This window comes from Engystomops pustulosus, chromosome 10 (genome assembly GCF_040894005.1).
Source record: "Engystomops pustulosus chromosome 10, aEngPut4.maternal, whole genome shotgun sequence".
Taxonomy (NCBI): Eukaryota; Metazoa; Chordata; class Amphibia; order Anura; family Leptodactylidae; genus Engystomops; species Engystomops pustulosus.
In genome coordinates, this window is record NC_092420.1 from 80,585,080 (window position 1) to 80,602,120 (window position 17,041).

The window sequence follows — 17,041 nt, forward strand, 5'->3', positions numbered from 1 at the left end:
ATGGAAGGGGTCACCCCTCCTCCTCTCCAGCGTGCCAGACGTATGCCCTACATTCGTGTATATTCGTCCTTTAGAGCTGCAAAATGTTGGTCTTTGGAGTTCCATTTTTCCTTCATGAATGTGAAGTTCCAACCTTTTCCGGTCCTTTGCCAGTTCATTAACCCCTTGTGCCACAATCTAAGATCCCAGAGAAAATTGTAATACGATTCGTGCACCAAAAACACAGACCCTGGGCCACAATTGATAAATGCCCCAAAGTGACTCCGCCAGAAGCAGAATAGTGAGTGCCGTTCACTATAGTAGAGGAGTATAATCGAGTAACAGGTTGTACTTAACTACAACCATTGTTGTGGCCGCCTCGTGTAAGCGCTTATTTACTGCAAACACATGATGATTTCCTCTCTGATACATGTGGTATAATATATCCGGAGAAGGCATCGCACTGTTTGTGGTGAAAGCGGCGAGTGTTGGGGTCATGTACACAGGCGTGCAGACAGGTCTGGTAACACACACCGCCACATACTGACTCATCTGTCACCAGAGAAGAACAGAAGAACGGGGAAGAGATTTGGTGAGGACGGACGGGTCCTGGAAGCCTTTGTCATGGTGGTGTCATGGTTTCATAAGACTCTTAATGTTTCTTTGGTTTATTAATGAGGTTGTAATACAACAATTTCTCACAGCTGTAAACATGTGTCAGTGCCGCACACAAGGCTGGAAGATGGGCGGATCTTGTAAAGTTCCCCGGTAATTCACACTACAGCTGTAATGGTAATTTTGGGTGCCATCCGCCTCTTCCTCAAACAGATGAGGTGGATTATTCTCCTTATGTAACTAAACATTGAAACTCCTATTTACAGAAGTGATGTAACACCATCTCCCGATGACATATAAACAATGTATTATCTGGTGAGGACTGATACATTGTATATAAATCCGTACAGTGTAGCAAAAAGAATCCCCACTGTTTATACAAAAGTCCTGACAGTCACATAGAACATAATGGAGGAAGCAGCACATCTGTTCACCCAGCTTTTTCTTCTAAGGAGGGTATAAATGACCCCTTTTTGAATGATTGTTAGGGGTCTGAGTGCTGGGAACCCTATAATAGGACTAAGTTGTATTCCTGAAAAAAAACAGTTCCCATGTAAAGTACTTCTATCACCTCTGAGTTACTTAACTAGGTAATGTCAAGAAAATCTGCCATCAAAATCCATCATGATAAACCAGGGACATTACTCATAGATCCAGGCACCAGGACTGTGGTCATCTTCTTATATTTGTTATCCATGGCCTCCTTCCTTTTAATAAGCCAAAGAAATTCTGGAGGTGTTACCAGACCCCTTCCTGTTGCAGTTTCACAGCCTGTTATACTGTCTCCTCCTGCGGCCCTCAGCATTTCCCCTTCCTTCTGCCTGTAGTAATCTCACACAGTGAGAGGTGGGAAGTGCTCCTGTACAGTATAACAACCTGTGAAGTTATGTCACAGAGGGACTCTGACAATGCTCCCAAGAGCGCTTCTGGCTAATTAGCATCATTTTAAAAGTTGATTTTATAAGGAAGGAGGCCACAGATAAAGGAAATATACAAAGATGACAACTGTCACGGTGCCTGGATCTATGAGTAAGTGTCACTGGTTTATCATGATAGATTTTGATGGTAGATTTCCTGATTTTAGTTTACAGTTATATTTTATTATAGGATAGTTGATAATATTTGAACTTCCATTCTCCTGATCTTTTTAGCATATTTCTAGGTTGTAGCATGAATGTTTTATTCTTTTGTACAAATCAGTCAGCCCCCCTCCCCCTACTGTAGTCAGGCAACCCCACCTCCTGCCGTCAGACAACCCCACCTTCTGCAGTCATGTAACCCCGCCTGCTACAGTCAGGTAATCCCGCCCGCTGCATTCAGGCAACCACACCTCCTGCAGTCAGGTAACCCCACCTCCTGCAGTCAGGTAACTCTGCCTACTGCATTCAGGCAGCCCCACCTCCTGCAGTCAGGTAACCCCGCCTGCTACAGTCAGGTAACCCCGCCTGCTACAGTCAGGTAACCCCGCCTGCTGCATTCAGGCAACCCCACCTCCAGCAGTCAGGTAACCCCACCTCCAGCAGTCAGGTAACCCCACCTCCTACAGTCAGTGTGCTCTGCATACTCCATGCATCTGGAGTTCTAGTCCTGCCTCCTAATTGCAACATCATTTTCCGGCTATCCTGAGATCTCGGGCAACTGCGCATGGTGATGAAAAATAAAGTGAATATAAATTTACTGGTATTAGACACTTCTCTTATTTTTGCACGTCTATTTATTTATACAGAGCTCCACATCCCCTGCTTAGCCAACAAAATAAATAATACAGTTATGACTGTCTGCAGCCACCACTAGGGGGTGTATTCTGTATACAGTTTTCATAATTGCATTCTTATTAGCTCCCTCTACTGGTGGCTGCCCACAGTACAATGTCATCACCTATGTCTGCATAGTGTAAAAGTTTGGAAATTATTTGCGAAAAATATTATATTTCCTGTTTTTCTTTTACAGCGTATTAAAGAAGACAGCGTCATCGACAAAGTGAAAGTAATAAACGTCGGTGACCACATCGAAAGCATAAACGGGAAGAACATTGTAGGTTCGCGCCATTATGAAGTTGCCAAGATGTTGAAGGAGCTGGAGAAGGGAAAGACGTTCACCCTGAAATTAATAGAGCCCTTAAAATCCTTCGGTAGGTTCTGGATTTTACTTTGTGTTTGATTATTGAACAGTGCGAAATATCGGAGAAACAATAAAACAATATTCTGATATTTTCAGGTTTTAACACAGATGGAAACTGTCAGCAAGCTGCTGTTGGGATAGTTTTCATTTTTATTATATAATCATGGTTCATTCTTTGCTGCATAAAATATTTTAGTGAGTTCCATATAATTTTTTTTCTGGACAAACAGTAAATCTTTCACCAATATTTTAATGTACAGAATTCTTTTGGACCAACCATATAGTATACAGTGTACTCCATAGTTGCCTATATACAAAGGTTACCTCTCAAATGAGAGGAGAAAAGGATCGACTAACAAGATGCATATAAACAATAAATCTTTATTGATAACATATAGTGCTCAGAGTTAAAAATGCATAAAATTACAAGTGATGAGACACAAAATGGAAAGAAGACAGGCCCAACCCGGACAGAGCAAAGTTATGAAAAAGTATCTAATGATGTGGTAAGAGGCTAGACCAATGAAGGTTAATCACCTTTACTGTTGGTCTGCAGTGATTGATGTTAATATCTACAGAGTGGTGATAATATTGTCCTCTGTGATGCATGTAAGCTGTGGTAAATAATCAGCCCTAGGCCCAAGTATATTGACCTGTGGCTATTAGGGAAGAAGGTGTAGTCTCTTACCCAAGGATGGAATTGTAGAATTTTGCTGCTGTCCGGGAGGGTCCGCGTCCCCGACATACGTTTCGGCTCCAAATGAGCCTTCGTCTGGGGGTGGCGAGGGTGGATTTTACTTTGTGTTTGATTATTGAACAGTGCAAAATATCGGAGAAACAATAAAACAATATTCTGATATTTTCAGGTTTTAACACAGATGGAAACTGTCAGCAAGCTGCTGTTGGGATAGTTTTCATTTTTATTATATAATCATGGTTCATTCTTTGCTGCATAAAATATTTTAGTGAGTTCCATATAATTTTTTTTCTGGACAAACAGTAAATCTTTCACCAATATTTTAATGTACAGAATTCTTTTGGACCAACCATATAGTATACAGTATACTCCATAGTTGCCATAGAGTCAATTATTATAAAACCCTGTTTGTTTTTGCTTTGTTTTTGTTTTACCTTATTTTTACCTGGAAAGCATCAGTAGGCAGCTGTAGATATGTAGTTGTGTTATTTGTCGATTTTTTTTTTTTTTTGCTTTCTGACGATTTCCCAGTTAGAAAAGAAAAGGTTTTTCACAAAGAGTCAAAAATGATCTGTACAATACATAAAAACAAAAAACTTGAAGGTGTGTGATTTGCCCAATATACATGTCAGAAATAATGTACAGTATATACCGAGTATAAGCCGACCCGGGTATAAGCCGAGGTACCTAATTTTACCACCAAAGCCTATTGACTCGAGTATAAGCCGAGGGTGGGAAATGCATTGGTCACAGCCTCCAAGTATATAGCCAGCAAACCCCCCCAGCCAGTCCCTGTAGTATCTATCCTGCCAGCCCCTGTAGTATAACGTCAGCCCCCTGTAGTATATAGCCTGCCAGCCCCCTGTAGTATATAGCCTGCCAGCCCACTGTAGTATATAGCCAGCCCCCCTATAGTATATAGCTTGCCAGCCCCTGTAGTATATAGCCAGCCCCTTTTTTGATATACCCGAGTATAAGCCGAGTGGGGAATTTTCAGCACAAAAATTGTGCTGAAAAACTTGGCTTATATAAAAGTAAACTCGGCATAAATACGATATAGAAAAGTGCCAGGGTTACCATTAGCTAGTATACATAATTCTTTGCTGATGGAGATGTATACAAAATAGTCTCCCTCCGCTGTTCGCTACACACTTTCCGCTCTTCTCTACAGAATAAGGTCGCTGACATATGGACACATGGGGGGTAACATGTTAATGGAGGTCACTGATATCCAGTAGTGGATTATAATAATGGTTGTTTGGGTGGAATTCCAAGGCCCAAGCCTTCTAGGGGGCCCATGGCCACCAAAACACCAACCAAATTTTATGCTGAGAAGGGTCTTCACCCATCAATCCTCATCCATCTGTTCCTGCTCTCAATACACATGTGCAGAAGAGCCTTTTCAGGACTTTTGAAGGTCCTTCAAAGGTCCTGAAACTGCAGTTTGAAAGCAGCAGAAGGGATGCATCCTCCATTCCCCAAGAGGCTGATTCTGGTACCAGATGTAGGAAGTGATTCCAGACTTGTAGGGGTTATAATATTTATACAGCCCAGGGTCCATGGCAGTCTTAATCTGTCCCTGCTGACAATTAAGAGAAAGACTTCAGATCCAGATGCTGACAATGTGTGCGCCGGCTGTGATGATGGGGATTTAATGTGCCTCATCCTGTTTGGGTTGTCACTGACTTAATTCCAGTAGCAGGGACTAAGCTAGGAAGAAGACATAGACCCTCATTTACTAAGGTCCTTGCACCAGTTTTCTGTCGGACCTTGCTCGTTATTTTCAGTTCAAACTGCTTGAACATGTATATCGGAAGTGTCCGCACCACGTTTGTGTCGCACCTGATCGTTTTGTGGCGTGGCTGATTTCTGCAGTGAAGGGGGCGTTCCGGTGCTCAGTCGGACCGTGCGACACATTTAACATGCAAAGAAAGGTGTTGCACGCCCCATGTTAAGGGTGCACCAAAAAAAAGTTGGTGCACTCTGTCGGGGCAGTGCAGGGGGCGCCAAATTCATGAAGAGCGTGCGCTAGAAATTCTGAATTTGGCGCCCCCTGCACACTACACAGAGCACTGCACATAGTACAGACTGCACTGTTCTTAGTAAATGAGGGCCATAGAGAGAACAGGACAGAAATATACAGAGATGTAGCAGAGCTGAGTGTGTCTCTCCAATCCTTTGCGGTCCAAACACGTCAGATGAATGTTGGCATGTCTCGCCAGTTTTGGATGGAACGTTCTGCAGCTTTACTTGAAATGTTATGACAGATTAAGCTTTGTTCAGACACAATGTAAATTTTTCTGCACAGATTTTTGCCAAGAATCCAGGAAACTATTTGAAATGATGAAAAGTAATTGAAAACATGTCATGTGTGAATTGTACTGTATCCTGGGCTCCATTGCGGAATCTTCGTAACAATTATCTGCTACATTTTCTCACTTTTCATCGCTTTACTGTGGTATGCCTTCTATTGTTCCCTGTTATCAGCCACTTCAAGTGTGTGAAGCCGAGTTCACGCGCCGTACACGCTCAACAAACAAATTACAGGCTCCCTTCATGTAGTAAGGATGAGGTCACGCATGTAAATGGGAGGTAGGGAAACATCCGAGCATGCTTACTCAGCTTTCTGTATCCCCCTATAGAATTACATGATCTCTCATTCCCGCTGAGATGTTAGTGTGGCCCTGAGATAAAGTGAAGGGCCACATTGGAGTTTGACCGCTACCACTATGCAAACTTCTGCATCCATTGCCTTGTAAATATACCATGCTGGTACTTGTAGTTCTGCAGCAGCCGGCAGGTTACACACCTCATAGGCCTATATCCTCACCCAGAGGGACGGCTCTTTGGTTCTCCGCTGCATTTGGTGAGCAGAGTAACCAGTAAGATGATCTCCGAAGAAAGACGAGAAGGGAAATGGATAGAAAAGATACTGAAAAGTGTATGTGCCTGATAAGTGTGGAGGGAGTCAGGTTCTCAGGAGAAGGGGGGATGGACACGCAAGATCAAAGTGCAGAAAAACAACGGTAGGAAGGGGACGATCATCACACGTGAAGCGTGTCCTGGGTTTGAGGAGATATGGCACAGCGGGCACACTACTGCCACACCTGACTGTGTAAGAGATTACATGGAATCCATCAGATATTAATGGTATATACTATATATTATATAGGGGTATGTTACATATATAAGGTAGGAAGGGGACGATCATCACACATGAAGCGTGTCCTGGGTTTGAGGAGATGTATGGGGTATATGGCACAGCGGGCACACTACTGACACACCTGACTGTGTAAGAGATTACATGGAATCCATCAGATATTAATGCTGTATACTATATACTATATAGGGGTATATTACATGTATAAGGTAAGAAGATCCTCTTTATGGTCGTAGCAGACCCTAATGCGCCCCCTGCACTGCCCTGACAGAGGGCACCACTTTTTTTTGGTGCACCTTTAACATGGGGCGTGTGAAGAGGAGACCCACAGTGGGCTACTCCAGAGCTTTTGCCATGTAGCTTACTAGGAAGTGCAAAACTGATTCACCGTGTCTGGTTCTTTTACCTTCCTCCCACTTATAAGAGCTGTCAGAGAGAATCCCATAACCAGTGGCGGATTAAGTGTCCCACGTGCCCCAGGCTTTTCACGCGACTAGGGCCCCCCGCCAGCATCCAAACCAACATGTGTCCGGATGTTAGGGCTTCAGTACTACTCTATATTCTTAATCTTGTACTGTTTATAAAAGTAATTCAATGATAAACTACAATCTGCTCTTATAACCCATCTATTCAGAAAAGCGGAACATTCCTGGACTGCATGAAACCCTTCACCCCGACTGTCGTCCAGACCAGATCTCCCAGACAGTGTCAGGGATGTAGATACTGCCCCTGGTCCGGCCTGTGTGCATCCTGCAGCTGAACTTCCCCTCATATTCTAATTGCTCACGTATAACCCGAGGCTCCTAAATTTACACCCTTCCCCCCCCCAAAAAAGGGAAAAGTTATTGACTGGAGGACAACCCCTAGGGTAGGAAATGCAGCCGCTACTCATTAATGAAATGTCCTTTAACAGAGCCCCCCTTTACTGAAATGTCCACAACAGAGCCCCCCTTTAATGAAATGTCCACCGGCAGAGCTCCCCTTTACTGAAAAGTCCACAGTAAAGTTCCCCTTTACTGAAATGTCCACCGGCAGGATCCCCCTTATCTGAAATGTCGACCGGCAGAGCCCCCCTTTAATGAAATGTCCATTCCATATGCTCCCTCCATCATTACTGTTATGTCCACAGCCGGGCTCTCTTCAGCCCGGCTCCGCAGCTCCGTCTGAATGCCATCAACACAAGTTGACACAAATTGCCCGTGCGCCAGATTTAACAAGAAAAGTCCGACAGAAATGTGTCACACGTCCCATGTAAAGATGCACAAATAATAAGTGGTGCACTCTGTCGGCACAGTGCAGGGGGCGCCAGATTTATAAAAAATGTACACCAGAAATCCTGAATCTGGCGCCCCCTGCACACTACACAGGACATTGCACATGGTACACACTGCACTGTTATTAGTAAATGTGCCCCAATGGGTGAATGCAGACTCAGACTGCATTATATCATCTAACACGCAGAGCATAGCAGCATAATGGGGAATGTAGTTTAACAGTTATACCATAGACATACCCAAGAGCCTCTATATTACTTTTTAATGACAGAATATACTTAAATAAAAATGAAATAAAACTAAACATAAAATGTCAATGTAAACGAAGAAACAAAAATCCTTACTATTCTATAAAGCAGCGGCTCAGTGTGCTCTCCATCACTTGTGTGAATAAGGCTTTAGTCTCACTTTGCAATCTTTTACCTTCCACTTCAATCTGTCCTTGATATCTACAAAACATAATCACAGAAGTTATAGTAAAGAACAACAGAAAACTCAAAACTTTTTGGTCTGCCTTTCCCCATATTGGCCACTAGGTGGCGCTGCAGCCTTGCTCTTGGGGCTTGGCTTTTCCTGGTAGGGTTTTCGTTGCTCGGCACAACATTTAGCTGCCAATTAGCGGAGGCTCCAGTGTTTAATAGAAGGGATTTGTCTGATTTAGAAACTAAACAAGTAACATAAAGGGCATGTTTTGATAAATAGAATCCAGTAACAGGGGAACAATGTAACATTCGGCTAATACTCTAATGTTCTGCTTTTCTTATTTGCTGCATCAGATTCCTGTTTAATTAGATCGGTGGTGGCATTTGCCGGGTACGTGGTGGCAGCGCCTTCCTTTCCTCAAGTAATATATATTCAATTAGTACCTGTTCACACAATGACAGCAAAGTCACCGGGGACGCTTCTGTATATCGGTGATGTGTATCCCTGATTATTGTCAATGGTGTATGATAAATGTCCCCCATCAGTCAGTGCTGATCCGTATAAATCCCATCCACCATGCTGTGACTCTGTGGATCACATTTACTTACCCGGTCCAGTCGCGATCCCGCGCGTTGTCCGGCACTGATTCGGGTCTGCCGGGATTCACTAAGGTCATGCGCCCGATATCCAGCAGGTGTCGCTGCTGCGCCGAGGTCCGCCGGTGTTCACCTTCTTCTTCCTGGTGCATGTAAGTGCTGATCTTGCGACACAAATTCTTTTTTAAATTCTGCGGTTTTTCCGAATCCGTCGGGTTGTCCGACGGCCATGCCCCCCGATTTCTGTCACGTGAAAGCCGGCCAAAATCCTGGGGGGCAATTCGGCACAAATCGGAAATGTTCGGGAAACCCAACGAAGGTGCGGCGCTCGGACCCTTAGTGCTGTGACCATTCTCTGTGGTCATCCAGTACTGATAATAGCCCATGGGTCACGAGCCTTAAAGGGGTTATCCTAAGTTTGATTGTATCTCCAATCCTCTTAAACAATCTCATCTGATGAGGGAGCACAAGATTAGCGAGCGTTCCTGCATACGTCCTAACACACCTCTAAAGGGGCCGTCTACTTTCAGCAAACAATTGATATTGTTTGTGTAATGAAAAGTTATACAATTTTGTATTATACTTTCTGTATCAATTTCTCACAGTTTTCTAGATCTCTGCTTGCTGTCATCGTATTTTTAAGCTTCATTGTTTAATACCGGTGGATAAAAAACCATCCTTGGTCATGTGATTTCACAAAGGTGCGCGGCTTGTTATAACACAGAGGAGCTTATTTACTAAGGGTCCGGGGATCGCACTTTTGTTGGATTTTCTGACGTATACCTCCGCTGTTACAGGTATTTAACTGGGGATTGTGGCACCGTACAGACGCCGGACCGCCATTGTCGTCTATGCTGGCTGCATATACATCCTCCCTGATGGCCATCTGAATGTACCCTTACACAGAGAGCATGTTTGATAAGAGCTTTGTGATATATAACCAGGGTCGGACTGGGGTGCCTGGGGCCCACCAGAGGAATTGATTTTGGGGGCCCACCATACCGCTACCTAGAAATATTCCCCATTTCACAGGAGTTCACAGTGGCTGGATTGTGCTTAGCACTAACTTAACAATAAGAATAACTAACTATAACCCTTAACATCCTATTCTCTTCAGCACATAAGACTAGGCACTGACATTATAGAAATAGTCTAGATAGTCAGTTATTACAGTTATAAGACTCAGAAGTGGGATTCAGTACCTCACATGTCACACGTCTTCTCCTTTGGGTACTGAACTGCAGGACGACTTCTCCCTTTATTTTCTTATCACTGGAGAATTTTCCATCAGATATCTTCATCTCTGTGAGGCACATCTCCACACTGTGCAACTAAAAATATCACCGTCACTACAGCATAATGTCACCTGGATAACAATGCCCCACACTGTGCTAGTACTCCTCCTATCCTGTATATATGGGGACAGCACAGTACTACTATTCCTATCCTGTATATATAGACACAGCACAGTACTACTACTCCTATCCTGTATATATGGGCACAGCACAGTACTACTCCTCCTATCCTGTATATAGGGATATAGCACAGTACTACTACTCCTATCCTGTATATATAGACAAAGCACAGTACTACTACTCCTATCCTCTATATATGGGCATAGCTAAGTACCACTACTATCCTGTATATGTGGCACAGCACAGTACTACTACTCCTACCCTGTATATATGGGGACAGCACAGTACTACTATTCCTATCCTGTATATATAGACACAGCACAGTACTACTACTCCTATCCTGTATATATGGGCACAGCACAGTACTACTCCTCCTATCATGTATATAGGGATATAGCACAGTACTACTACTCCTATCCTGTATATATAGACAAAGCACAGTACTACTACTCCTATCCTCTATATATGGGCATAGCTAAGTACCACTACTATCCTGTATATGTGGCACAGCACAGTCCTACTACTCCTACCCTGTATATACAGATATAGCACACTACTACTCCTATCCTGTGTATATGGGCAGAGCACAGTACTACTACTCCTATCCTGTATATATGGGCACAGCACAGTACTACTACTCCTTTCCAGTATTTATGGACACAGCACAGTACTACTACTCCTTTCCAGTATATATGAGCACAGCACAGTACTACTACTCCTATCCTGTACAGTATATATGGGCACAGCACAGCACTACTACTCCTATCCTGTATATATGGGCACAGTACAGTACTACTACTCCTATCCTGTATATATGGGGACAGCACAGTACTACTACTCCTATCATATATAGATATATATGAGCAGAACACAGTACTACTACTCCTATCCTGTATATATGGGCACAGCACACTGCTACTACTCCCACCCTGTATATATGGACACAGCACACTACTACTATTCCTATGCTGTATATATAGGCACAGTACTACTACTCCTATCCTGTATATATGGGCACAGTACAGTACTACTACTCCTATCCTGTATATATGGGCACAGCACAGTACTACTACTCCTATCCTGTATATATGGGCACAGCACAGTACTACTACTCCTATCCTGTATATAAGGCACAGCACAGTACTACTACTCCTATCCTGTATATAAGGACACCGTACTACTACTCCTATCCTGTATATATGAGCACAGCACAGTACTACTACTCCTATCCTGTATATATAGACACAGTACTACTACTCCTACCCTGTATATATGGACACAGCACTACTACTCCTATCCTGTATATATAGACACAGTACTACTACTCCTATCCTGTATATATAGACACAGTACTACTACTCCTATCCTGTATATATGGACACAGTACTACTACTCTTTCCCTGTATATATGGGCACAGCACAGCACTACTACTCCTACCCTGTATATATGGGCACAGCACTACTACTCCTACCCTGTATAAATGGGCACAGCACTACTACTCCTATCCTGTATATATGGACACAGCACTACTACTCCTACCCTGTATATATGGACACAGCACTACTACTCCTACCCTGTATATATGGACACAGCACTACTACTCCTACCCTGTATATATGGGCACAACACTACTACTCCTATCCTGTATATATGGGCACAGCACTACTACTCCTACCCTGTATATATGGACACAGCACTACTACTCCTACCCTGTATATATGGACACAGCACTACTACTCCTACCCTGTATATATGGGCACAACACTACTACTCCTATCCTGTATATATGGACACAGCACTACTACTCCTACCCTGTATATATGGACACAGCACTACTACTCCTACCCTGTATATATGGACACAGCACTACTACTCCTACCCTGTATATATGGACACAGCACTACTACTCCTACCCTGTATATATGGACACAGCACACTATTACTACACTTATTCTGTATGTCTGGGCACAGCACTACTACTCCTATCCTGCATACCCCCTCCCCCCTTATTACATATAGCCTTCTAGTGCCCATTACCTTTAGCAGCGCTCCCGCATCCTCTTCTTCTCTTCTCCCCGCTACAGCGCGACCGACAGGAACAAGATGCGCGGCAGCGTGAGTATATCATGACGCTGCCGCGCATCAGGAGTCACAGTGCGGCGCGTGCCGGCAAAGAAAACCGGGCGCATCGCACGCACAATGCGCGTCAAAGCGCCGCGCATTACATTAAAGACGGTACTCGAGTGGCCACTTACGGCCGCATCGAGTACCGGTACTGTCACTCACTGGCAGGGGCCTCAGGTGGGGATGGAGGCCCCTGCCTTAGCGGACGTACCGGGGGCCCACTATGAGCCAATCCGACGCAGCAGGCAGGTGCCTCGGATGGGTATGGGGGCCCCTGCCGTAGTGGCAGTAACGAGGGCCCACCGGAGGATCCACCGGCCCTCCGGTGGGCCAGTCCGACCCTGTATATAACTAGCAGGGATATAATGAGCTGTGCTCCTGTGTGACATCACATGACTAGGGATATAATGAGCCGTGCACCTGTGTGACATCACATGACCGGGGATATAACGAGCCGTGCACCTCTGTGACATCACATGACCAGGGATATATTGAACCTGTGTGACATCACATGACTAGGGATATAATGAGCCGTGCACCTGTGTGACATCACATGACCGGGGATATAACGAGCCGTGCACCTCTGTGACATCACATGACCAGGGATATAATGAGCTGTGCACCTGTGTGACATGACATAACCAGGGATATGATGAGCCGTGCACCTGTGTGACATGACATGACCAGGGATATAATGAGCTGTGCACGTGTGTGACATCACATGACCAGAAATATAATGAGCCGTGCACCTGTGTGACATCACATGACCGGGGATATAACGAGCCGTGCACCTGTGTGACATCACATGACCAGGGATATGATGAGCCGTGCACCTGTGTGACATGACATGACCAGGGATATAATAAGCTGTGCACGTGTGTGACATCACATGACCAGAAATATAATGAGCCGTGCACCTGTGTGACATCACATGACCGGGGATATAACGAGCCGTGCACCTGTGTGACATCACATGACCAGGGATATATTGAGCCGTGCACCTGGGTGACAATACAATCAATGAATTTTTTTATCAATCAATTATTTGCTGAAAGTGGACAACCCCTGTTCTCATGGTCGGTCTGGGACCTCAGTTCTCCTGCACATGAATCAGATTTTTATACTGTCCTGTGGATTGGCAATAAAAATCATACTTGGTACAAACCAGCCGGGGTGAATGGAGATTGTGCACATATGTAACACTCCATTCAGCCCTATTGGTGTGCAAAGTCTATTGGACAGTTGCTACGCATGCATGTCCCAGATTTATGATGTCCTGTGGATATGTCTACATAAATATTCTACATGGGGAAACCCCTTAAATGGGTTGGCCACTCTTTTACATATATTGCCTATGTTCCTTTACTTCCTTAGTAATAATGCCTGAATTTTCATCAAGTGATTCAGCGTTCCTGCTACTTACCTTAGTTCTGTGTGCAGGCTCTCTGTGATTCTTTGTTTACATCTCTGAGCTCTGCTCATTTGGAGGAGCTGTAGCTGGAGATTATGACTCTGAAAAGAGAGACACAGTGGGTGACTAGAGGACGGGTTGGAACAGTGAGATGCAGGATGTTGTGTAAATATGCAGAGGGCAGCATGGTGAGAACAGGGAACGGTTGACACTCTCAAAGACACATGTACATATACATGCAGAGACATGTCTTAGGAACAGATTTATGGAAAAGTGGCCGACCCCTTTAAAGTTCATGACTGTAACTTTAGGCTCAAGACTTGAGCCTCAAGTTATATAATACTAAAATATGTATATTAATATGCATTAATATTTATGGTTGATAATTAAAGGGTTATCCAGACCCCCTGTTTTTCTTTACATACTGTTGACTTATTTGTCTTAAATACATTTTTTCATATTTGTATGAAAAAGCTGAAAACAAAAAAAAAAAAAAAAATAGGGAATTTGTAAAAAAAATACAATAACTGTACTTTTTTATTTTATGCAAAGGTCAGATTTAAATGAAAAAAACAAAAAAAAACAAAAGCTGAAATATCTCCAATCATTTCCTCCTATGAAATGTTATGTGGAGACCGTTACATTATGCATCATGGGTGGTTTCATAATGACAAAAATCTGTTGGCCCGGGGCGCGCTGCCCGCTTCCTTTAGAGCTTTTGGGGCCCTGTTTTGTGGACGGGTTGGAAAGATTTGGCCATGTTATGCTTCTGCACCCCCGGGCCGTACTAACAATATTAAATATTACATATGGAGGTTTTCTTCCAACTACATCTCAAGTTTCATCTATTGATTCATTTTTGCAGGATCTGAGGTAGCCACATAGCGCCCTCATGAGGTCATTGGCATATACTACACTGGTTTTTTAATAGCACTAGAAAAGCTTCTCTGGTTTGTTTTTGAACAGCACCACACCTGTCCACAGGTCGCATGTGGCATTGCAGTTTAGCCTTATTAAAAGCAATAGAGCTGAACTGTAATACTTATCTATTTCTGGACAATAGCAGTCATGGTTTTCCATTCCTGGACAACCCCTTTAAATGGATTGACTCCTTTGGGACCTCTTACAGGACATCTGTCAGGTCATATATAGCTGTCTTATACTATATATGGGGTAGCTAAGGGTTGTTGCGGTTACCTGATCTACCCAGCTGTAGTCAGATATGTATCCCCTATTACAGTGATGGCGAACCCTTTGGAGACTGAGTGCCCAAACTACAACCAAAATCCACTTATTTACTGTGAAGTGCCAACACGACATTTTAAGCAGTAACTTATTTCTCCCTGTTCTTCCACATCTTTCAATCGTATCGCCCCCCTCAGGACACCAATACAGTTGAAAGGGGCAAATTCAGACTCTCATTGTAGCTTCTCTCCAGGGTCTCATTCTGGAGCGGAAGTATTGTGGGTCCAGCAAGATAACCTCCAAAGATAATGCAACCCAGTCCACACCTTCTCACTTTTCCCACAGTTCCAAATAGCCAATGAAGTGTTGCTTTAAAATAGAACAGCATCTCTTTAGTTGCCTGGGACTGCAGGAAGATTTGGTGTATTTGGTCCTATTTGGTGAGCTCTGTCTTGGGGTTAATGGTCTGAGTGCCCACAGAAATGTCTCCGAGTGCCACCTCTGGCACCCGTGCCATAGGTTCGCCACCACTGCCCTATTATGTTCATAGCTGATGTAATGTTATGGATGCTAATTGTCTACCAGAGCCCCCCATGCTTTCTCTTCACAGGCTGTTACACTGTCTCACCCTCCCCCCTGTTCACTCAGCACTCCCTCTTTCCCTCCACAGTTTGATTGCAGCAGCACACAGTGGGAGAGGGAAAGTACTGTGCAAGCAGGGGGCAAGGGGAGACAGTGTAAAAGCCAGTGAAGAGAGAGTACAGAGGAGCTCCGAAAGAGCCCTTACGGCTCATTAGCATAATTGTAAAAGTTGATTTTAGAAAGAAGGAGACCATAGATAACAAATATAAGAAAATTGCTACAGTCCCGGTGCCTGGATCTGAGTAAGTGTCTATGTATATGATGATGGATTTTGATATACAGGAAAACCCCTTCTATACATTTTTCTGCAATGGAATTTAGGATGCAAATGTGTTGCAGAAATGTTTACAACAACGTTTGCACCTGCTTCAGAAGCAACCCCATCCATATGTGCATCAAACCCATATACAGATGCAGAAATTTCTGCAACAAATCTGCAGCATGTGAATATATCCTCACATGTCCTCACATATCCTTTTATGACTCTTCCAATATTTCTATATCTGGATGTCTTCCTATGTAATGATCACTTTGCCACATCACTATTCATATTTCGGCAAGATGTTTCCAGGGGTTGGATATTTCCCAATATTTAATCCTTACAAGATGTCCTGTGTTTCCTAATATAGCCCCTGCAAATACAATCAGATCAATCGGATCGTCTTCCTGTAACCTTCCACCTTTTACGGGAATAGATAAAGTGTCGTGTCTCTACACGGATTCAACTTTATTTGGCTCTAGTACAACATGGGTAACGCCAAAAACATTCACTGACCTGGTATATGTCACTCCTCCAGAAACCTGTCATTTTGGTGACTTCATCCTCTGTGTAATCTGCTTCCTGTAGTAATAATCTGGAAATTGACTTTATAATTTAGCCCCTTAACCTGTATATATGAACTCTACCCCTGTGCAATATATAATATGGTAAATTTATACAGGCGGTCCCCTACTTAAGGACACCCGACTTACAGACAACCCATAGTTACAGATGGACCCCTCTGCCCCATGTGACCTCTGGTGAAGCTCTCTGGATGCTTTACTATAGTCCCAGACTGCAATGATCAGCTGTAAGGTGTCTGTAATGAAGCTTTATTGATAATTCTTGGTCCAATTACACCAAAAATTTTGAAACTCCAATTGTCACTGGGGCAAAAGAAAAAAAATTGTCTAAAACTTCCATTATAAAATATACAGTTACGACTTACATACAAATTCAACTTAAGAACAAACCTCCCGACCCTATCTTGTATGTAACCCGGGGACTGCCTGTAGTGTAAATTGCTGCCATCTAGTGGTGACTTGTACAACTAAAGTGGTGATACAGATAAGATCACACCTGATTGGTCATATGTTGTGTACCCCTACCCTGGATCTTGATATTACAGACCAGAAAGT

At 43.6% G+C, this 17,041-nt stretch overlaps 1 protein-coding gene across 2 annotated transcripts in view; it reads left to right on the forward strand.

Annotated features, from left to right (window-relative positions):
* Nucleotides 1-17,041, forward strand: part of GIPC2 (GIPC PDZ domain containing family member 2) — a 59,326-nt gene that overhangs the window by 21,521 nt on the left and 20,764 nt on the right. For both annotated transcript variants that reach the window (XM_072127210.1, XM_072127209.1), the window contains one exon: nt 2,545-2,725. In XM_072127210.1, the coding sequence (XP_071983311.1) occupies nt 2,545-2,725 (181 nt within the window). The remainder of the gene's footprint in view (nt 1-2,544; nt 2,726-17,041) is intronic.